The 23612-nt window shown below is 43.3% G+C and overlaps 1 protein-coding gene across 5 annotated transcripts in view; it reads left to right on the top strand.

The window, feature by feature from the left end:
• The first annotated feature begins 1444 nt into the window (after positions 1–1444).
• ltbp1 (latent transforming growth factor beta binding protein 1) overlaps positions 1445–23612 on the top strand; it is a 295601-nt gene continuing 273433 nt past the window's right edge. For 2 of the 5 annotated variants that reach the window (XR_008723852.1, XM_055639325.1), the window contains exons 1-3: positions 1445–2407; positions 4925–4995; positions 21936–22206. Coding sequence is in view for 4 of the 5 variants with exons in the window: in XM_055639325.1 (XP_055495300.1) it covers positions 1962–2407; positions 4925–4995; positions 21936–22206 (788 nt within the window). In the remaining variant the exon portion in view is untranslated. The remainder of the gene's footprint in view (positions 2408–4924; positions 4996–21935; positions 22207–23612) is intronic. The other 3 variants (XM_055639326.1, XM_055639327.1, XM_055639329.1) reach the window with 3 other exon arrangements.

The raw sequence follows: 23612 nt of genomic DNA, 5'->3' as shown, positions 1-23612 counted from the left end.
CAGGGAGGCAGGTCTCCCTTGAATGAACGTCCAGGAGCTGCACACAACTCGGTGTTGTCTTGTCCCGCTCGAATGCTTCCCTGCCTCACAAGTTGAAATGAATACCACAGTAGCTCAGTGTCTCCCCCTCCTCCCTCTATCTGGGTTGGACAAAGTTCAGTCCCTTCCTTTACCATTTGGGAATTCCATTGAATCTTGCATTCACGTTGCGTACCGCATCAGACAGCTCTAATAGCCCGACACAATGCACTCCTAACTCTTGGCAGCTGTTCGGAATTTGATAGTGTGCTTGTATGTGTGCGAGCGGAGTTTCAAAACTACTGAAAACAAGCTGCGATTTGTAAAGTGTTTGCTTTCCAATTGTTAATTTTGCGTGGGATTTGGATTTAATTATTGCAATTTACATCGCGCAAATTACGATTCATTCCATAACGCAATGTTACAGGATACAGTGACTTCGTTTAGTTGTAGGGGAAAGACTCGCATCCACATTACATGCAGTTTAAATAAAGCGGTCGAAAGTGCAAAGGGGACATTTTGCAAGATACGATTGCGCGCACTTTACCGCATGAGTTACTTCGCACCGGCCTTTCAGGAATGTGCATTCAATTGAGCCAAGTAGTGCAGGTTATTTGTTTTCGATTGTCGCTGATGTTTCTCGCCTGCGTGAAGGCATGGCTGGAAGATGATGGTATAAAAAGGGACACAAAGTGCTGGAATAACTGAGTGGGTCAGGGCCAGGCAACACTTCTGGAGAAGGTGGATAGGCGACGTTCGGGCAAGGACAGACAAACTGCTAGAGTAACTCAGCGGGACAGGCGGCATCTCTAGATAGAAGGAATGGATGACGTTTGGGGGTCGAGACCCTTCTTAAGAATGATTGTTTAGGGGGGCGGAAAGCTATGCGACAGGGGAGGCAAGGCAAGGCAAAGCGTGCAAGTACTAGGTAGACATAGGCGAGGGGGGGTTTTGACAGGCATACGGTTGGAACAAAGATCTGATATAAAAGCAGAAGCCAAGTTGAGACAGGATAAGGGTTGCAGATTGTGAAGCAAGAGGATGGAATGCAGGGGAAGGGAGAAATAGTAGAAACCAACATTATCCCCCACCCCCCTACAATCCGCCTCTAGAAGGGTCACCTATCCATGTTCTCTAGAGATCCTACATGACCATACTCAAGAATTCTGTGTAAATCAACATCTGCAGTTCTTTATTTCCGCAATGATGTACCTTTGTGTGAAAGGCGCACCGACCTCGGCGGCTGCGGGGAGCCGGCACTCCCTTCCCTCCTCTGAGCCGGCACTCCCCTCCTCTGGGCCCGCACCCCCTCCACTCTCTTTGAGCCCGCACCCCCCTCAGCCAGCCGCCCCATTCCCTCCCTTGAGCCCGCACCTCGTTCCCTCCCGAGACCACACCCCTCCTGTGGGCACGCACCCCCTTCCCTTCGCTGCTGAAACCAAAGCTGAAAGTGCAACCCTGCCTCTAGCAGCGAGCCTGTTTTCCTGTCGGCAACTCTGCGGAAAAGGGCACTTCCAGTCCCAAACCCTCTTTGTGCTTGACGTCATGTCTGCCCGAGATTGGACGGCGAAACTGTGACTCCAACCCCCTCCCTCTTTTCTTAAAAAAACTTTTTAAATACTTTCAATCTGTTCAAACTAAAATACTCTACAACCATCGCGATACCATCTGACATCTGCTGCTGTGCGTCTCTCTCTTATTTATTTATTTGCACTCTCTGAGCTTTAGTTTTTTTTTAAAGAATTGTAAAGTTATCTTTTCCTGGAGACTATTGGCAGCCAGTGTTTTATATTTTATATATAGAAAAAATAATATATTTATAACAAGACGTCTTCGCATTCTGCCGAACGAGGGGAGCAGCGCAGTGTGTTCAAAGGGAGCACAGAAATAATTCTGAGCGGAGTGGAGATTTAAAGCCAACCTCCCCCCTCCCCGACATCGACATGGAGTGGATGAGGTACAGTGTGTTACTGTGGCTGGTGTCTGTATTCGAACCGCACCATGCCTGGGGTGACAAGAGGACATTGAGGAGGATCACGTATGTGCTTCACCCGGCCAAAGCTCCGCTGGGCGGCGGGGCCAGCGGCAGCAGCATCGGGCGGACCAGCGTCTCTTCCTTCGGCACCAGGCACAGCTCTTCCTCCTCCTCCTCCTCGTACACCGTGAGGAGCCAGGGCTCGGCTCCTGTGCTGCAGGTGAAGACCAGCTACAGGACTTCGCCTCAGGTCAGAACCCGGCGAATGGGCAAGGCGAGCCCGCATTTCCAGCAGCAGCAACAGCTCCTCGCCCACTATCACTCCCACCAATTCTACCAGCAGCACCACTCCAAGTCTCCTCAACAACAGCCCATCAGGCATCCAATGCACTACCAAAAACAACAGCTTAACGGGTAAGATCTCGACAGTATCATTAGTGTTCACCTTTGACATGTGGCCGGAGAATTGTCTCGTAGCCAAACTATTTCCTTCTCGCTCGGCTTCGCCTATTAATTCTGTACCCGGAACATCCCGCTGATAATGGCCTTCCTAATGATGAATATGATGTCCTTAACCCATCGTCAGTTGTCCTGGGCGAAAGTGTCCTTCGGGATAAGTGGCAAGGCACTGATTATAATTAGAGAAACCAGCTTCAGGGAAAATTTGATTTCTCACAAGTGGGATTCCGAGTTTTCCGCCGAGTCCCAGGTTGCTCACTTCCTGCGACATGCAACATGTAGCCGCAACTTTTTAAGTAGGTGCGCACAGTAGCGGCACGGAGCTCAACTATGAATGGGGAAAACGCCTGTTCACGTGCTCTACAGAAACATTGCAATAATGGGATCATTTTCAAAGACGATATAGCGTGCACCTCGCAACCGATGTAGTTAAATTGTTATTATTGTGATTGGCAAGGAACTCGGCAAGTTGTATAAAGGTGGGATACATTTATGGAAGAAACACCATGACCCTAGAATTTGTAATTGAGAATCATGACTCGAGGAGATCCTAATCCCCGAGGTCTTTTCAGTTGGTAATCTTAAATTGAAGGGTCTTGCTGTCGAAATGTTGGACTTTTGTTTGTAATCGACAGTCTTGACCCGGCGTCTTGGATGTTCAGAATCCTGACGCAAGGGATTGTGTCCTTGAAGCTGATCCAAATAACTTTTGCATTGCGATTTTTTTGCTTGATAGTTCCAGCTGCTGAGAAGTTGGACTCGAGGTTTCCGTTCTCCGGCGGGGGGGGATGCACCTCCGAAAACGGAATGAGTTTGTACAACTACCTCAAGAAATACAGTATTTCTTTCACTTTTGGGATGCTTGCCATCACCAACTCACTTAAACGGGAAAGTAATTTCTTGTTGATGCAGAAGATTGCTCAGCACTTGGATGCATTTGAAGGTTTATTAATTGGAAGGATATTTGATTTCATGTCTCTCTTTTTAAAGACCTACAACAATCAGTTGTCAGGTGCATGCATTGAACTAACAGGGAGACATTGAGTTATGCAGCGTGGAAACAGGCCCTTTGGCCCACTTGCCCACAGTGACTAATCCTATCCCATCTTCATTCCATCTGCTTGTGTTTGGCCCATATCCATTCAAACTAATTTTACCCATGTACCTGTCTAAATGTTTCTTAAATGTTGTGATAAGTCAACTATCTCCTCCGGCAACTCATTCCATACATAGTTGCCCTTCGGGTTTCTATTAGATATTTCCTCCCCTCACCTTAAACCCATGCCCTTTGGTTTTCGATTACCCTACTCTGGGTAACAGTCTCTGCATTTACCCTATAGAGGTTGGCCCACTTAGGTGACTTCTTTGGCGAGTTTAGGAGACTCTGCGCTCGCCACAAGATCACCACATGATCTCCTTCATGGTCTGGAGGAGTTCCCACATTCTGGGAACTAGTCGTGGTCTCAGTATGGTCGCCGAAAATATTTCAACATGTGAAATATTTTCTGTGGCCAAAAATTGGTCGCCATGGAGAAAATTGATACTTTTGTAGTTGTAGGTCTAGTTGTAGTGGGGTCGCCTTGTTATCGTAGGTAGTCTTAGTTAATCGCATTGTCATTGGCTCATTGCGGGAAAAAAAGGTATGTAAATAGCAGTACGTGACGCGCTGTCATTCCAGTGCGCGGTCATCGTGCAATTTTTATACATCTCGATAAATCTAACACTAAAACAAGCAAAACACTGAATTTAAAAGAACATTTTTTTACATTTCGATAAACCTAACACTGAAACAAGCAATACTCTGAATTTAAAAGAACACGTTTGAAAAATCTAACTTCATTTTTTTAGATGATCTTATGACTATAGAGTCGTAGCTTGCTTTCTGTGATCGTGGGTGTAGTCGTCTGTAAGTCGAAGGTGATCGTCTTCAGTCCCCACTATTGGGTAGTGGGTAGGGTGTCTTCTACACATTCACTTTTCGGGGATTCAACAAGACTATGACAGTCGCCTGCTCTAGCAAAACAAGCTGCCTAAGTGGGACAGGCCCTTGACTATTCCTCATGATATCGTATACCTCTATAAGATCACCCTTTATCCTGCTGAGCTCCAAGGAATAAAGTCCTAGCCTGGTCGACATCCCTATATAGCTCAGGCCCTCAAGTCCTGGCAACATCCTTGTAAATATTTTCTGCACCATTTCCAGCTTTACAACATCTTTGTACTATGTATAGTTTGATAAGCTGCATTTCAAGATTTATCTGCTCTACAACCCCCAAGAGCCCTGCCATTCACTGTGTAGATTCTCCCTGGTTGGACTTTCCAATTTACTGTGTAGGTCTTGCCCTGGTTTGACTTCAAAGGAGATTTTTCTTTTACAGGAAAGTTTTATTGGCAGACAGATAACTGTAAAATAAATGTTCTATTAGTCAATATCTCGTTCTTCTAATTAATTTGTCACATTGTGATTTGCAGAGTTAATGTTTGCGGTGGCCAGTGCTGTCATGGGTGGGCTCAAGTTCCCGGCTCCCAAAGATGCACCAAACGTAAGTTACCGTTTCGATACTTATTGACTTCTTGGTAGGTGGTGATTTATTTTGAACTTTTAAACAATATCATCTGAATGTGTTTGAGAAAACAAGCTATGCAGTCGTTCCATTACCACTGCAGGGAAGTTGACTCGCATTCCATTCTGGGTGTCGTCACATCTGTGACACTGCCTGGGCAGATTCCATACTTCCATCTGCAAAAAAACCCCCAAAAAACAAGTCCAGACTCCATATTCTGTCCATCACAACCAGACCCAGATTCCAAGTGTCTGTCCATAAAACAGCCAAAACCAAACTCGGACTTTATATCTCCACCTGTGATACATCCGGACCCATATATCTCTGTCTCTAACAAAGTCAAACCCAGATCAAGGCATGCAGCCTGACCATCTATCTGCCTGGAACACTCACAACTAGGCTCCACATGTCCATTTGTGATGCTGTCAGAGCAGACTCTGTATCTCTGTCTTTAACACTATTGAACCCAGATTCCACAACCTAATGTCATATCTTCACCTGTAATGCTGTCTGGCAAAGACTCCAGATGTTTGCCTGTAACAGACAGCCACAGATTGTGTGTCTCTGTCTGTGACAGAGTCAGTACCAGACTCCATGTCACCGTCTGCAACACTATCAGACCCAGATTCCATGTCTCCATCTACCACACTGTCACACTCACATTCATTATCTGTGTCAGTACAATGTCACAACCATTCTCCATTTGTAACAATGTCATCTCCAGACCTCAGTATGAAACCGTGTAAGACACACAACGTATATGCTGCCCAAAATACTCAGTCTGCGTTCCATGTTTGTAATGCTTTCAGATTCCTTATTTCCAAATCTAACACCATCAGACCCGGTCTTCATATCTCCATCAGTAACACTGTCATGAACATATACCATATCTCCATCCATAACATTGTCAGATCCTGACTTGATATTGGCACTGTCACTCTCAGACCGAGACTCCATAGTGTCACAGTCAGATGCTGACTATACTATGAAATGTGACACAAACAAGCTGCGAATGGATCATTTCCAGAATCTATCTCCCCATCATTGTCAAACAAAGGCTCTACTTCATCTTTTGAAACACATGCAGACCCAAACTCTTTCATTATCTTTACAGGTGATCACCCATGTTGGAGGCAAACTATTTTCCTTGGAAACAGTCTGCATTGTAACACTCTGTAACACAACACTGTGTCACCTGTGCATGGGTCATGAAACGAGAATTGAAAAAAATGCACTTTGTGCATTCGTTCACTTTTTTTTGCATAAATTCTGAGGGTGAATTTTATTCTGTATATCCAATTTTTGGGGAATGATTTGTGAATTCCATAAGGACAAATTTCCATTACCCAAGTAGCCATAAAGTGGGAACACCTGTATTAACATAACTCCCAGACTCCACATATCTGTTTATAACACAGTACGACTCTCATTGTCTTTATCAATATCACTCCCAAACTGTAACATAGAGGAGTCGTATCCAGACTCCTTGTTTCCCATCATTATTGTAGTAACACATTTCATCTCCTTATAGGATGTACCATAACCTAAACACTGGAAGCATTAGTTCCTTTGCTTACTGTGTGAGCCTCGAGGTGCGAGTTACAGCTTGCAAATCTGTACGATTCGTTAAGGTTCTCCCTGCAGTTTGGGACCTGACAGTTCATTGTGATATTATGGCATTATTTAATTATATTATGTAATTCACTACAATTTATGGCTGGAAATACCCTGTGGGCTTGGGTGGGAAAGATTGGGTTTAGCCTCGGTGTCTGAATCATGTGTTTTCTGGGAAAGGGGTTTTGGATGCAGGTGGGTGACAGCTGTGACGGCAGCTGCTGTGAGTTTATCCTTCATGGATGTGAAGAGCATCACTTGCAGGGATTGCAGTTCCATGTATTGATGTAAGCACCAACAAACACTATCCATAAACCCTTGAAATGAATCGCTGGCCAGGATAAGTGAGCCCATTGATAATTTCTGTCACATCCTCAGCCAGAAGAATAAAGCCATAACTATTTTAGTAGCTGTTTTGTCTTAAGAGCTGAAATTTCCCTTTCCTTTTCTGGAGATCACTGGAGCAATCTTTTTTTTTGCTATGGATGGCCAACTCGTGCCACAACGGAGCTTGATAAATACTGATATTTACAACGAATCACCTATTAACTGATAGCTGATCTTGGTAGTCACCATGTTTGCAATCAACAGTGCATAGACAATCCAGTCCTATAATGATGGGAAGGGTTTGTGGTGCTTGGCGATGATGTTGACTTCCACTCGATGGGAATGCATTTTGGAAAACTGGGATGCATTCCCTGTGAATCTTCCATCAAAACATTGAAGGCTGGTTTATTGTTGGAGGTGAACTATATCCCAGTGCATTTCCCTGCATTTGAGGCTTGTGATTTTATTGTAAATTAAGAGCAAATAACAAAGAAGTGTACAATGTGCAGTTTAAAAATAAAAGCTGTGTTAATGGTTACGCATAGAGGATTTGAGGATATTGGTGTAAAATTGTTAGCTTCCACACATAAGAGCAATGACTGTATTTCAGTTATCTCGCTGTATACAAACTACTGCAAGATATTCTGAATGACAAAGTATTTGTAAGCTCTCCCTGTATTCTCTATGTCTTCTTGGCTGTACTGCCATTCATCTTTGTCATTGCTGTTTTTTCTCTGTTTCTGTCCCTCACTGGCTCTTGGTGTGTATACGTGCACATGAGCACAGTATTCAACATGGGTCCAACAGCACAATCAGAATCAGTTGGGCCTCTTCTCAAGCAGTCTATCATGTGCACTTGAATTTAGGGCCCATTGACTTCAGTCAACATTGCAGCTTGCTAGTGAAACTGAGATATAGATGGTGGTGTCATGGGGAAAGTAGTGAAATTTGTTTTGGCTGAGAATGCTCTCATGTAATTCTAGTATTACAGCAGGTCTCTGAATTTTGTTTTATTTATGCAGAATATTTTTCCATTTGAAAAATAGATGAATCACCATGAAGAACCATTTAAGTGTTGGCTCGCTGCATTTCTAAAAATTATTTTTACTGCTGTAATATAGAAAGCACACCATTAAACTGACCAGTTACATAGAGAAAAACATATTTAATAAAAAAAGATTACTAGTTGAAAACCTGATGTCTTGGTACTTTATACAGGATATAATCAGAACTTTTTTTTACTTGAGCATGTTGTAGAGGTAAATTTAACTTGAGTTTACCACTAGGAGGCATTCTTAGTGAGTGGTTTGGGATTATGCAGGAAGATAAACCATGCTCCTGCATTTTCGATTCGCTACTCACTTAATGACGATGTGTCAGTCGTGAAGGAATGAGTTCGAAATTCTTCCAGAGCATTAAGTTTGCCCACTATAACGGGTATGTCTAAATGGCCCTGAGCTAAGACAGTATAGGTAAAGAAGGCAGTATTCCTTGTGTCAAATATTGAAAAGTTACATATTTTTGCCTTCAGATCCCTGCAAATGTGACTTGGTTTAAAATCAGCCACAACATCCCAAACTAGTTTATACATCAATTTAAAGTGGACTCAAAATTAGTTTTCAATAATTGTTTACTGAGACGTGGGATTTTCGGCTTGGGCACAGTGGAGTCATTGCATCCAAAACTTCACATATTTTGCCTAATTTGGATGTTAACTGTTCAAAACAGTTTAGATTGGCTGAAACAGAGACTGAATGTGCAGAACCTCAGGATTGTTTTACATTAGGTTAAATTAACTGCATATTTTATGAGTGACATCACCCTTTTCTGTCTATTTTGTAGCTCTAAAGTTACATCACAAATCTACTAAATTACGGATGGTGGCAATTGGTTACTTAAATAAGACAAATGATGAACCAACACTGGTATATTACTTCTCTAGACCATAGAACAGTATATACAGCACAATTACAGTCCTTCAGCCTACATATATGCCGATCAATATGTCAAGGACCATCACTTATCTACCTGCACATAATCCACACCCCTTAATTCCCTGAATATCCATATGCCTATCCAAAGGCTTCTTAAATGCCTCTATTTAATCTGCCTCTACCAACCCTGGCAGCACCTTCCAGGCATATGCAGAACATAGAACAGCCTACAATGTTTGTGCTGAACATAATGCTATGTTAAACTGATTTTATCTTCCTCTACATGATCCATATCCCTCAATTCCCTGCAATTCCGTTTGTTTTCTAAAAGCGTCTTGTGCCACCATCATATCTGCCTCCGCCATCACCTCTGGCAATGTGTTCTAGGCCCCCACTACTCTCTGTTTTAAAAATAAATGCCTTCCACATCCCCTTTAAACTTGTCCCCTTCTCATCTTATACAGAGCCCTCCATAATGTTTGGGACAAAGACCCATCATTTATTTATTTATTTGCCTCTGGAATCCACAATTTGAGATTTGTAATAGAAAAAAATCACACGTAGTTAAAGTGCACATTGTCAGATTTAATAAAGGTCATTTTTATACATTTTGGTTTCACCATGTTGAAGTTACAGCAGTGTTTATACATAGTTTAACCCCCCCCTCCCCTCCCCCTCATTTCAGGGCACTATAATGTTTGGGACACAGCAATGTCATGTAAATGAAAGCAGTCATGTTTAGTATTTTGTTGCATATCCTTTGCATGCAATGACTGCTTGGAGTCTGCGATTCATGGACATCACCAGTTGCTGGGTGTCTCCTCTGGTGATGCTCTGCCAGGCTTGTATTGCGGCCATCTTTAGCTTATGCTTGTTTTGAGGGCTAGTCCTCTTTAGTTTTCTCTTCAGCATATAAAAGGCATGTTCAATTGGGTTCAGATCCGATGATTGACTTGGCCACTCAAGAATTGACCATTTTTTAGCTTTGAGAAACTCTTTTGTTGCTTTAGCAGTATGTTTGGAATCATTGGCTTGTTGTAGAATGAACTGCCGGCCAATGTGTTTTGAGGTATTTGTTTGAACTTGAGCAGATGGGATGTGTCCATACTCTTCAGAATACATTATGCTACAACCATCAGCAGTTGTTTCATCAATGACGATAAGTGAGCCAGTACCTTCAGCAGCCATACATGCCCAGGCCATAACGCTCCCACCACCGTGTTTCACAGATGCTTTGGATCTTGGGCAGTTCCTTCTCTCCTCCAAACTTTGCTCTTGCCATCACTCTGATATGAATTAATCTTCATCTCATCTGTCCACAAGACCTTTTTCCAGAACAGTGGTTGCTCTTTTAAGTACTTCTTGCCAAACTAACCTGGCCATCCTATTTTTGTAGCTAACCAGTGGTTTGGATGTTGCAGTGTAGCCTTTGTATTTCTGTTCATGAAGTCTTCTGCAGACATTAGTCTTTGACTAATCCACACCTGACTCCTGAAGAGTGTTTCTGATCTGTCGGACAGGTTTTTGGGGATTTTTCTTTATTATAGTGAGAATTCTTCTCTCATCAGCTGTGGAGGTCTTCCTTGGCCTGCCAGTCCCTTTGCGATTAGTAAGCTCATGAGTGCTCTCTTTCTTCTTAATGATGTTCCAAACAATTGACTTTGGTAAGCCTAAGGTCTGGCTGATGTCTCTAACAGTTTTATTCTTGTTTCTCAGTCTCATAGTGGCTTCTTTGATTTTTTCATGGGTAAAACTAGGTTGAGTTCTTATACCTGCATTGATAACTCACTGAGCAATACAAAAGTTTCCAAAAAGGTGAGTGGGGGGGGGGGGGGGGGGGAAAGACTGCAGGAGTGAAAGACTAGGTGCTCAGAGAGCTTCTCTTACCCCCTGCATTAGCCACAAGGTGGCAATTAAACTCAACACCTGAGCAATTACTGTGTGAAAAAAATTTTATGCCTGTAGAGAATAAACCATGTGTCCCAAACAGTTATGGTGCCTTGAAGTGGGGGGGAGGGGGGGGGGGACTATGTATAAACCCACAGCTGTCCCTGCTCCTATTCAATCCTTTTGGTGAAACAAAAACCTGCATGCCTACCTTCCTTTGAATAAAATCGGACAATATGCTTTCCCGTTTTTTTGCACAAAATTAAACCACATGAGACTATGTTTTTTTTCTATTACAAAATGGCCTTTAATAAAATCACAATATGTGGAGTACAAAGAGGGAGTACAGAATAAATAAATGATGGGTTATTGTCCCAAACATTATGGAGGGCACTGCAGCTATGCCTTTAATGTTGGACATTTTTACCCTGGGGGGAAAAAGGGTCCGACTGTCTACCCTATCTTGGTGCCTCATAATTTTATATACTTCTATCAAATCTCCCCACAACCTCTAGCGTTCCAAAAAAAAAAAATCCAAATGTGCCCAAACTCTCCCTGTATCTAATACCCCCTAATCTATGCATAATTCTGGCAAATGTCCTCTGCACCCTTTCCAAAGCCTCCACATCTTTTCTGTAATGGGATGACCAGAACTGCACACAATACTCCAAATGTGCCGAACCAAAGTCGTATAAACATGCATCATGATTTTCTGATTCTTATACTCAAAGCAAACATACCATGTCTTCTTCATCACTCTATCTACTTGCGTTACCAAGTTCAGTTCAGGATCCCTCTGCAGACTCGGGCTGTTAAGGACCATACCATTAATAGTATATTTTCTCTTTACATTTGACCTCCCAAAGTGCAGCACCTCACGCTTGCTCCTCAAGAGCCCCAATACCACCTTCTTCTTAATCTCAAACTGCCCATGCTTATTAATATCTTCACACAATCTCTATACACATCTCACTATCCTCCATGTCCTTCTCGTAGGTGACAACAGATGCAAAGCACTCTGTTAATACCTCGCTTATGTCTCCAGACTCCAAGCAGAAGTTTTCTTCTTGATCAATGAGCGGTCTTACCTTCTCCCTGGTTATCCTCTTGAATTAATATATAGGTATAAAAAGCTTTGGGAGTTTAAAAAATTTGACTTTCCAAAACTCTTTTGTGGTCCCTTTTGGCCCACCTGAGTTCTTCTTTCCTTTTTTATTCCTGTTTGATTTAATCCTCTTAAACCTTCTATGAGCTTTGCCTTTTTCTTTTTGACCATACTGGAACCTGCTGGTTCTGAATTTTGATTACTAGGTCCTTACATGACTCTCACAAATTGGATGCAGACTTGCCCAATAACAAATGTTCCCAATGTACCCTCCTGAGCTTCTGCCTAATAAAGTTTTTGTTTGCCTTATTCCTTAAGCCAATTTGGTATTTTCCTGCAAGGGCTACCTTTCACCCTATTCAAAACAATCTTAAAACTTAGAGTTGTGATCACTATCCCCAAAATGCTCTTCCACTGAAACACCAGTCATCTGGCCAGGCCCAATTCCCAACATTAGGTCCTGTATGTTCCCCTTTCGGCTTGGACTATTACTGTTTCAAGAAACCCTCCCAGATATACCTCACAAATTTTGCCCTTCCTAAGTCTTTGGCTCTGAGCAAGTCCCAGTCAATATTACTGAAGTGAATGTCACCCATTACAACAACTCTATTGCATTGACATCTTTCAGTAATCTGTCTACATATCTATTCCTCTATCTCCCGCTTGCTATTGGGGTGCCTATAGTACAATCCAATTAGAATGCACCTTTTCTTACTTCCAAGCTCTACCCATATCTCCTCAACAGATAAACCTTCCAGTACTTCTTCTCTTGAGTGCCGCCATTTCAATCTCCCTGATTAGCAGCACAACTCCTGCACCCCTTTTGCCTCCCTCTGAATCATGTCTGAAACATTGAAACCCTGGAACATTGAGCTGCCAGTCATGTCCCTCTGGCAACAACATTTCTGCAAAGGTCACAACATCACAGTCCCAAATACTGATCATGTCTCTATGCTCATTTGCCTTCTCCACAATACTCCTTGCATCAAATAAACACACTCCGTGCCACCACATTACTTCATTCTTTTGATACTTATTGAAGTGTTACCTTATTTCACCAAGATTCACGTCCATCAGACTTTGTTTTCTGTATCCTTTTGGGACATGGCTAGCAGCGGCAGAATTTATCATCACTCCTTTATGCCTTCCTGATGAGCTGCCTTTATGAACCAGTGCTGTCCTTGTTGTGAAAGAACCCCCAGCGTTGCTTGTGGAGGTACAGGTACCTGTAAGCAGTGAAGGGTTTTTATTCTTGATATAAATTTACAGAGAGAACAGCAAGAAGACCTTTGGAATCATGATGAATTCACAAAGTATTTAATAGCCAATGAAATAATTCACTCGCTTTATGTGCAACAACTGCCACAGACAGTAGAGTGTAGATCATCTGTTTTCAGGGACACTGGGACAGATCTGTATATTGACAGCGCACTGAGATATCAGTTTTTATTTCTACTGGTGAGGGAGGGTCATATCTCATTTTAACATTTCATTCAAACGATGGAACTTCTCTGAAAGAATGTGTACCTCTACCTTGCGGATATTTAAATACAAATCACTTAAAGAAAAAAATGAATCCATAAGCAACTGTTTGTAAAAAATAAAATATAATAATGTTATATTCTCTGCTAAAATCTCATTGCAGTGCTGAGAAGTGGGTTGGGACCATAATAGGGCAATTGGAAAAAGATCAGAATCAGATTTTATTTGCCAAGTATGTTTTGCAACATACGAGGAATATTAATTCTAGAGTTGTACTAAAATTAAAGCTATTCTGATAGAGTTAGAAATGCAAACATAAATCAGAACTAAAACTCCGTTATACATATTGAATCTGCTGGGTATTTATTTCAGATTTCTTTTTTTAACCAAACCCTAACTTGAGAAATCCTACTAACATGATACTTGAAAGAGCATCATTCAAAGTCATTTATCGATTATTCCTTTGAATTTTACTCGCTATCATACAAGATCATATTATTATCTGACCCTTCTCGTCCTAATCCAAAACATCCGTTTCTCCAGAAATGCTGCCTTACCGTTGTATGGTGGCGCAGCGGTAGAGTTGCTGCTTTCCAGCGTTTGCAGCGCCAGAGACCCGGGTTTGATCCTGACTATGGGTGCTGTCTGTATGACGTTTGTACGCTCTCCCCGTGACCGCGTGGGTTTTCTCCAAGATCTTCGGTTTCCTCCCACACTCCAAAGACGTGCAGTTTTGTAGGTTAATTGGCTTGGTATCAGTGTAAATTGTCCCTAGTAGTAGGATAGTGTTAATGTGCGGGATCGCTGGTTGGTGCGGACTGTTTGGTGGGCCGAAGGGCCTGTTTCCACGCTGTATCTGTCTAAACTAAACTAAAACTAAACTACCTGTGGAGTTGCTCCAGCACTTTGTGTCTATCTTCAGTATATACCAGCATCAGCAGTTTCTTTCCACACAATGCTAAAATGATGTAATTTGTAAAATATTTGTTTATATTATCCCATTGAAATATAAAACTGAAACTCTGTACTTACTGACTCTTTGCTTATGCCAACATAAATTGTTTAGAACCATTAAGATCCAAATTAGTGGAATAAAGTATACTGTGAGATGACTTGCAGGATAATCTTTGAACTGTTGTATTTGCATTAATTACTGAATTGAGTGAAGGTAAGTGTAATGTTGAATTTGGCTTTTTATTAAAAAGTTTGAATTGGTTTCTAACAAAGAATCTGATGCTTGGATTAAATTCTCGGTTTGGGATGAAAGCAATTTTTAGATTTCAAAGCACAAATTTCAAAGTTTTATTAATTCCTACTCACATATATGTAATACGTTTTTGTTCACTGTCAGTTGTTGTGTCTTCGTTTGCCACGACCCCAAGTTGTAAAATTCTCCTTCTTCCTATTTGTTCCTTCCTGTCAGACAGCATTTGAAACTGTCTTTCTTGATCGTGAGATTAAGTATCTCTTTATGCACCAGTCAAATTTTGTGTGATTATGGATGGATGGCCTTTAGACTTTAGAGAAACAGGACATTCGGCCCAGTGAATCCGTGCCGCCCCATGACTGCAGTGCACGAGCACTATCCTACACACGGGGCAATTTACAATTTTACTGAAGCCAATTAATCTACAAACCTGTACATCTTTGGAGTGTGGGAGGATACCGGAGCACCTGTAGAAAACCCACGTGGTCACAGGGAGAATGTGCAAACCTGGGTCTCTGGCACAGTAAGGCAGCATTACCCCTGCACCACTGTGCCGCCCCAAATGGTTGAAGGTGTTTGAGCCACTGTTGGGATAGGAGATGTGTTGGTAGTAATTTGGTGACACACTCTGGATGTTGGCCTCAGTTGAGGTCCTTGGCTATGATGTACAAGGCCTTGGGATATTTTGTTTCAAGGCTATAGGTGGTGGTGTGTAGTTCATCCAGTGCAAGCATCATGTCTGCATGTGGTGGGATGTAAACTGGAGTCAAGCATTTGGCTAATAACCTTTTTGACCGCCTAATGTAGGGAGAGCTAGCTGACTGGATAGAAAATTGTCTTCTTGGAAGGAAGCAGAGGGTGATGGTGGAAGGTTGTTTTTCAAACTGGAGGCCAGTGACAAGTGGTATGTCTTGGGGATCAGTGCTCGGACCATTGCTGTTTGTGGTTTATATCAATGGTTTGGATGAGAATGTACAGTGTATGATTAATAAGTTTGCAGATGACATTAAAGTGGGTGGTATTGTAGATCGAAAACGTGGTTATGCAAAATTAGAGCAGGATCTTCATTAGCTGGCAAGTGGTTATGTCAAAGATAAATTGCAAAGCTTCAAGAAGACAGCAAGGAATACGGATAGGTAGAGTGCTTAAAGTCCTCTTCATGTGTTACACTAATTATGTGCTTTAAAGAAGGTTGAAACTGAGCACATGTAACTGACACTGCAGTCTGCAACCCCCGTTTCCTAAAGTCCTGTCACTCTTTAGGGAACGTGGGTTCCCCTCTTCGACTATAGATGAGGCTCTCACCAGAGTCTCTTCTATATCCCGTAGCTCTGCTCTCACTCCCCATCCCCCTCCACTCGTAACAAGGTCAGAGTCCCCCTTGTCCTCACCTTCCAGCTGTCACATACAATAGATAATCCTCTGACATTTTCGCCACCTCCAAAGGGATCCCACCACTGGCCACATCTTCCCATCTTCTCCCCTTTTGGCTTTCCGCAGAGACCGCTCCCTCCTTAACTCCCTGGTCAATTCGTCCCTTCCCACCCAAATCATCCCCTCCCCTGGTACTTTCCCTCGCAACCGCAGGAAATGCTACACTTGTCGCTTTACCTCCCCTCTCAACTCCATCCAAGGACCTAAGCAGTCGTTCCAGCGGCAGAGGTTCACTTGCACCTCCTCCAACCTCATCTATTGCATCTGCTGTTCTAGGTGTCAGCTGCTTGGAGATCGCTTTGCCCAACACCTCCACTCAGTTTGCAATAACCAACCTGATCTCCCGGTGGCTCAGCACTTCAACTTCCCATTCCAAATCTGACCTTTCCGTCCTGGGTCTCCTCCATGGCCAGAGTGAGTCCCACCGCAAATTGGAGGAGCAGCATCTCCTATTTCACTTGGGTAGTTTCCACCCCAGCAGTATGAACATTGACTTCTCCAATTTCAGGTAGTCCTTGCTTTCTCCCTCTTTCCCCTCCCCTTCCCAGCTCTCCCACAGCCCACTGTCTCCGCCTCTTCCTTTCTTCATGTTCCGCAACCCTCCCCCCCCCCCACCCCCACATCAGTCTGAAGAAGGGTCTCGACCCGAAATGTCACCTATTCCTTCGCTCCATAGATGCTGCCTCACCCGCTGAGTTTCTCCAGCATTTTTGTCCACATGCAGTACTTTAGTCAGATTCTGTTCTCTGTCGCCAAAGGACAAATGGCAATCGTAAAACAATAAAATTAGGTCGAATGGGTAACAGGACATTGCTTATCTGTAATGGGTTGTAATTACTCTGCTCTGTCTGTCAGAGGTGCATGATGTATATTTGTTATAAGACCATTTGGAAGAAGGAAAAGTTCTAAAATGCCCTGCAATAAACAAAACATCAAAGGAAAATTCTGTATGAGCAGATGAATCTGTTCGTTGAGCAATCTCCTAGTTTGCTCCCAGTGATCACTGTATTTGGCACTCTTAAATAAAGACTTGATTGTCTTGCTCGATCTTTCTGTTGTGTTTTAAAGTTTTCTTTAACAGTTAATGGCGTTTAATGCATACAAGTGTGAGGTGTTGCTGTTTTGGCAGTCAAATCAGGGGCAGGACGAATGGAAGAGCAGAGGGATCTAGGATTGGATTTCAATAGGAAGAGTCTGTTTCCGCGTTCCATAGTTACTTAAAAATGGTGTCACCGATAGACAGGTTGGGCCAGAAGACTTTTAGTACATTGGTCTTTATCAGTCAGGGTCTTGAGTATGGAAGTTGGGATGTTTTGGTACAGTTGTACAAGACATTGGTGAGGCCTCATTTGGCGTAGTGTGTTCAGTTTTGGTTAGGAAGGATGTTGTTAAGTTGGAAAGGATGCTGAAAAAAATGACGAGGATGTTGCCAGGACTTGAGGGCCTGAGCTATAAGAGAAGTTGAGAATGGGTGGTTTGGATGGGAAGGGATGAGTTAACCAGGGAGTTACGGAGAGAACAGTCTCTGCGGATCCTTCAACAACTCCCTGGTTAATTCGTCCCTTCCCACTAAAACCACACCCACCCCAGGTACTTTCCCCTGCACCCACAGGAGAAGCAACACCTGCCCCTATGCCTCCACCCTCGACTCTGTCCAAGGACCCCAACTGTCCTCTCATTGAATACAGGTTGAACACCAATGTTCCAGCATCTCGGTTGCAGAGCTTTTGCTGGATTATCTGTTTCTCGGGACTAATAAAGGCCACGTGATAAAGAAATGATAATAAATCCCTAGCCATGACTAATGACACCCCTACTGTGTCTCTAAAGCACCATGGAGTGCCAGAAACGTACATTAAACTAATATGAAATGTAAGCTGAATGTGAATGGAATGACCTTGCAACCCATCCCTGGCTCCCATCGTCTCCCTGGCTGTTTATAGCCTCAGCTTCACACCCTTTTTCAAACAAAGGGTGGTGGGTATATGGAACAAGCTGCCAGGGGAGGTAGTTGAGGAAGGTACTATAACAACGTTTAAGAAACAGTTGGACAAGTACATGGATAGGACATGTTTGGAGGGATATGGGCCAAACGCAAGCATGGAGGACTAGTGTGGCTGGGACATGTTCAGCAGTGTGGGCAAGTTGGGCCGAAGGGCCTATTTCCACGCTGTATCACTGTATGACTCTATGACCCACTCCCGGCTCGCAAGGTGTATCAGCGATGCCTTCTTTACCTACCGCATGGTCCGGTGACATGTCTGTTCTTGCGGCTCACATTGTAGCCCTTGGGGACAGCACTTTCTCACCATGGGGCTTCCTCCCCTCTCACCTGCTGCTGTCGGCGGTGGCTTTGTCCGCTCCACGCTCCATCACCGCCACCTGCTTCTCTTGTTGCTCCGTCCAGTTGTCATATTTCCTTGCCTCTCTCCCCCCACCACTGCCATGTCCACCTTCTTCCCCCGGTCTTCGACATACTCCACCTTGGAAGCAACAGCAGGTGAGAGGGGTTGGACTCCCCACGGTGACCAAGCACATCTTGTCATTGGCAGCAACCTGATTGACATTATTCTGCACTGACTTCTGGATAATCTATTTTAAATAGGACTTTCATAGATATGAATTTAGCATGACAGAGGCAAATTGAAAAATTGATTTATATTTTCTACTTTGTGCACTGGCTTGGTTTGAATGAAGGCAAGGACAGGGGGAAACCTTTAGCTACGCACTTTGTAGTGTGACAGTCCTAGTGTTTGGACAGTCACATAAATTGGCATTTTACGTTTAACACAAGTTACCAGCAAATTGGTGGAGAATTCCTGTGGCATTTTGAGATTTGTTGGATTGATATCCCTGGGAACGGGCCCATTCAGGATTGGAATATATCCAAGATCATTAAGGCAGAATGCCACAGTAAACAACACATTTCCTTCTGACTGGAGCCTTCTTCAGTAGTGATTAGATTCCACTTGGACTGTTAACATAATCTGGGTGTGTGGGATGGGCTGGTCATCTACAAGGTTTATTCCCTAGAGTAAAGGTCATTTCTACCAAGGGTAAATTTAGAATAACTGATTGCTTTTATATATATTTGAAAGGTCATGTGAATATGATTAACTTATCATGAGGCAATTGGTAAACTGCATATATATTAAATGGTAAATTGTAGAATGTAATTGTTTTCAATGACCCAAATGACTTTGTTAGTTAGATGAAATGTTAGTTAATTAGATGAAATGTAAGGAGCCTCTCCAAAATGACTGGGACTACTTTAATGCAGGAGGGCTTAGATGGGGCAGAATTTGTTTGGTGTATCCATGAAGGTTTTTTTTTAAATAATTGGAGTCAAAGAGGAACCATATTGGACCTTGTATTGGAAAACAAGCCTGACCAGGTGACTGGTGAAACGAGAGGGTATAAATTAGGCCAACAAGAGTAACTAAGTCACAAGAAGCTACCATATCGCACTCTTTTGTTTTTTGTATAAAAATCCAAAAATTCTGGAACAAAATATTTGAAATCTTCACAAAATTAATTAAAATAAAACTTGTACCAAAAGCAGAATGGATCATTTTTGGAATATCGGAAGGTAACCCCGAATTAAATGCGTTTCAAAAGAACTTACTTAATTATGGGCTAATAATGGGGAAAAAAGCTTATACTCAAATTTTGGAAAAAAGCTCCAATACCAACAATAAAAATGTAGATTTCAAACATGTTTGAAACACTACACCTGGAAGAGATGAGACTCCTCTTAGCAGGCAAAGCAGACCACTTCCAAAAGACGTGGTCTGCATTTATGGAACTATTACAAGTATAAGGTGCAATAGTAATTTAAAATATAAATGGTACCAGAATCTGGTAACGGGAGGTATAAAATTAAAAAAAAAAAAAAACACGGTTGGTATATCCTTTTTTGCGGAGTTTTGTGTTATAATAGAGCGATTGTTTTTCCTTTTTTTTCATTCCTTTCTAGGGTCTATTTTCTTTCTTTACTTCCTTCTCTAACTTCTTCCTTAAGGGGCTTTCTTCTCTCAACACTTTCCTGCACCTTCACGATTCTTGCTCACTTTCCTTACTTCTTTTATTTCTACCTTTTTTTAAAGCTCGAAAAACGAAGTGGTGCAACAAATGTATATGTGATGTATTACTGTAATTTACGGTACTTCTAATAAAACTAAAATATTAAAAAAAAACAAAAAAACTAAGCAAGTAAGGTTTAGGAAGGTAAAATCTGACAGCCTTGTAAAGAAGACATCGAGTAGGGGGTAGGGATACAGTTCTTCCTATATTTCTAAAGCAATTCACCAAGTTTGCTTCCTGTTGATTTTTATTATATCTAGACTAATGGCCCTGTCCCACTGTATGAGTTCATTCAAGTGCTCTCCCGAGTTAAAAAAAATCAAACTCGTGGTAAGTACATAGAATTAACATGGCAGGTACGTCGGCGCTCGGGGACGTCTCTACGCGTAACGCTAACGGCAGGTACTCGGGAAACGTGGTAAGCTCTGGAAGACTTGTGAAGATTTTTCAACATGTTGAAAAATGTCCACGAGAGTACCGAGTGAACGGCCATTACCGTAAATCTCCGAGTTCGAATCAGGGCAAACTTGGGAGAACTCTTTGAATGAACTCGTACAGTGGGACAGGGCTTTAAGTGGGACCCGTTGGGTCCCTATCACACGGGAGGCCTGGTCCCCCAATGCAACCCATTCCCCCAATGCAATATTCCACCAGTCCCCATAGCCCCCAACTGCGCAGGCGTGGCTCATTTCCCCTCATCCCCAGCACTCTCTCTCCCTCCACTTTACCCTCCCACTTCTTTCCCCTCTCCTCCTCCCCACCTCCAATCCCTCCCTCATCTCTCCTATCCCTCTATCTTCCACCTCCCCACTCCTTACCTCCCCCTCCCCCCCCCCCCATTATCCTTCCACACCCCCCATTGCCTTCCTCTCCCTTTATTTCCCACTCCCTTCCTCCCACTCCCCCTCCTCTCCCTCTATTCCCCCTCCTCATCCACTCTCCCTCCTCACCTCTTCCCTCTTCTTTCCTCTCTCCTCCAACCATCCCCAATCCCTCCCTCACCTCTCCTTTCCCCGACCCTGTCACTCCCTCCCTCCCTCCATAACTCCTCTCCCCTCTCTGCCCTCTCCTCCCTCTATTCCCCATCCCATCTCCTCACCCACCCTCCCCATCTCCACCCCTACCCCCTCTCCCTCAATCCCCCAGTCTCACTCTTCATCTTCACCACTTTACCCCATCCACTCTTCTCTTCCACTTCTCCCTCTTCCCCACCTTTCCCCCACTCCCTCCCTCCCCCCTCTCACTCCCTCACCTCCCCCACTCTCGAGGTCCTGCCTCTCCTCTCCCTTCTCGAGGTGCCCCTCCTCTCCCTTCTCCGTCGGTGCCCCCAGAGCCAGGCTCAGCACCCAGGCCCACTGATCCTTGGTGCAGCACCCAGGGAGCATCAGCTATTGTCGCAGAGGCCCCGCAGCACAGCAGCTACGGTCGCGGAGGCCGCAGTCGCAGCATGCATCGGAGCACTTGCAGTTACGGTCGCAGAGGCCGCGCCAGGCGCTGCCGGTGACTGATAGCGTTCATGGCCAATCAGTGCGGCAAGGGTGCAGGAAGGGACGGCGCTGTCCCGGTGATGACAGACAGGAGAGTAGACCAATCTGCGCATGCGCTGTATTAAAATATTTTTAAACCTTAATAACTTTTAAAATATACCACCGATCGGAACAAAACTTATTGCACTTACAGCACAGGAGAATGGTGAGTAAGGTGGAGAAAAATTGTAGCGCTATCATCTACCGTTTTTGCACAAATGTAAAAACAACACAAACAAGTAGATAACAAGATGAGAGATAGTTATGTATAGATTCTCCAATCAGTAAAACTAAATATCAATGTGTTCTTTCTCTTGCAGCAAATTGCTCTCCTCAGTGCCAGAATGGAGGAATGTGTCTGCGGCCCCAGCTCTGTGTGTGTAAGCCAGGAACCAAGGGTAAAACATGCGAGGAGGCATCAACTAGCACACATTCCACGAGCAACCAAGACACCCTGACACATGTCCAGTCTCTTCCACAACAAGTCCCTCAGCAGAGAGTGGTGCAACTTCCCTCAAAGATCAACTCAATGGGCCACTTATCCTTGAGCGTCAAGCAGAAACCATCCATAATGATGCCCCAGCAATCTCAGTAAGTAGTAATACACTGCCGAGTATGAATATTACTACCTAGTGCAGAAACATGAGGGGTGCTTCTCGCAGAGTTTAAAAATGCACCAATGTTGTTTTTTTTTCAACTGTGGTGTGATCTTGACTTCCAGTGGTGTCTGTGTGGAGTTTGCACGTTCTCTTTGAGAGTGTGGGTCCTTCAGGTGCTCTAGTTTTCTCCCACATCCCAAAGACATGTAAATTGGCCTCAATTGCCCTTAGTATAAAAGCAGGTTTCTGAAGAAGCCCGACCCGAAGCTTTGTCTGTCCATTTCCTGCACAGATGCTGCCTGACCTTCTGAGATCCTACATCACGTTCTATTTTGCCCTTTGTGAAGATGACTGGTAGAATCTGGGGAGAGTTGATAACAAAGTGAGTAGAATATAATGGGATTAGTGTGAGATTAGTATAAAAATGTGTGCTTGATGTTTGACATGGGCTCAGTGGGTGGAAGAGCATGTTTCCTTCTTGAATCAATCAATGACTTTCAAACACAGACGGGTGGAAAGTTGTGAAATATTGCTCTATTTCTCTCCTAGAAATGACATAGATGATGACAATGCAATTAAAAAAAAATCAGAATCAATGTTGTGGGAGCACTTGCATATTGTTTAGTGAATAACCTGTTAAACTCAAAGAAAGCCAATTTTGACATTTTAACATGTAGCTGTGATGAGGAAGTCCGTTACGATACAACTTTATTTATCCTGGCGGGAAATTGGTCAGCCACCAGTCAAAAGATACAGTTACAAGGCATTGAAAGTGTCATGTGCTTTATAATAATAATAAGGACATTTAAGTGACCAGTTATTGCACAGCACATATGTAATATTGCACAAACATGAAATTAAATTATCGAGTGGGAAAAGTCCAGGATGAGGGATGTGCAAAGTTGGGGGAGTCAGTCTACTCCATGACAGGTGGGAGGAGTTGTACAGTTTGATAGCCACAGGGAAAAAGGATCTCCATTGCAAGATTTTAATTAGGCAACACACACTATGAGATGTTAAGGGATAAGTAAGTGTGTTGAATTGATGGTGGTAGCTAATTGAGATGATTAGTGTCAGAGTTAATTTGACCTTTGAAAGTGTACAAAAATTGTCAAAGTAATAGAATTAGCATTCAGGACAGTGGAATCCATTCAGGTAAGATCAGTTGTATGGGGGGCAGCTGCAACACATGCAAGTGAAGACAGTAATACAGAGGAAATGTTCAAGGTAATCGGTTTAATAAAAGTCGATCCACTGACTTATGGGCCTGTCCCACTTACGTGACTTTTTCGGCGACTGCCAGCACCCGTCATAGGTCGTTGCAGGTCGGCGAAAATTTTCAAATAGTTGAAAATCCAGCGGCGACCAGCACAAAGTACGACTCTTTGGGCGCCTACT

This window comes from Leucoraja erinacea, chromosome 8, assembly GCF_028641065.1.
Source record: "Leucoraja erinacea ecotype New England chromosome 8, Leri_hhj_1, whole genome shotgun sequence".
Lineage (NCBI taxonomy): Eukaryota > Metazoa > Chordata > Chondrichthyes > Rajiformes > Rajidae > Leucoraja > Leucoraja erinaceus.
This window is presented reverse-complemented; position numbering and strand designations above follow the sequence as displayed.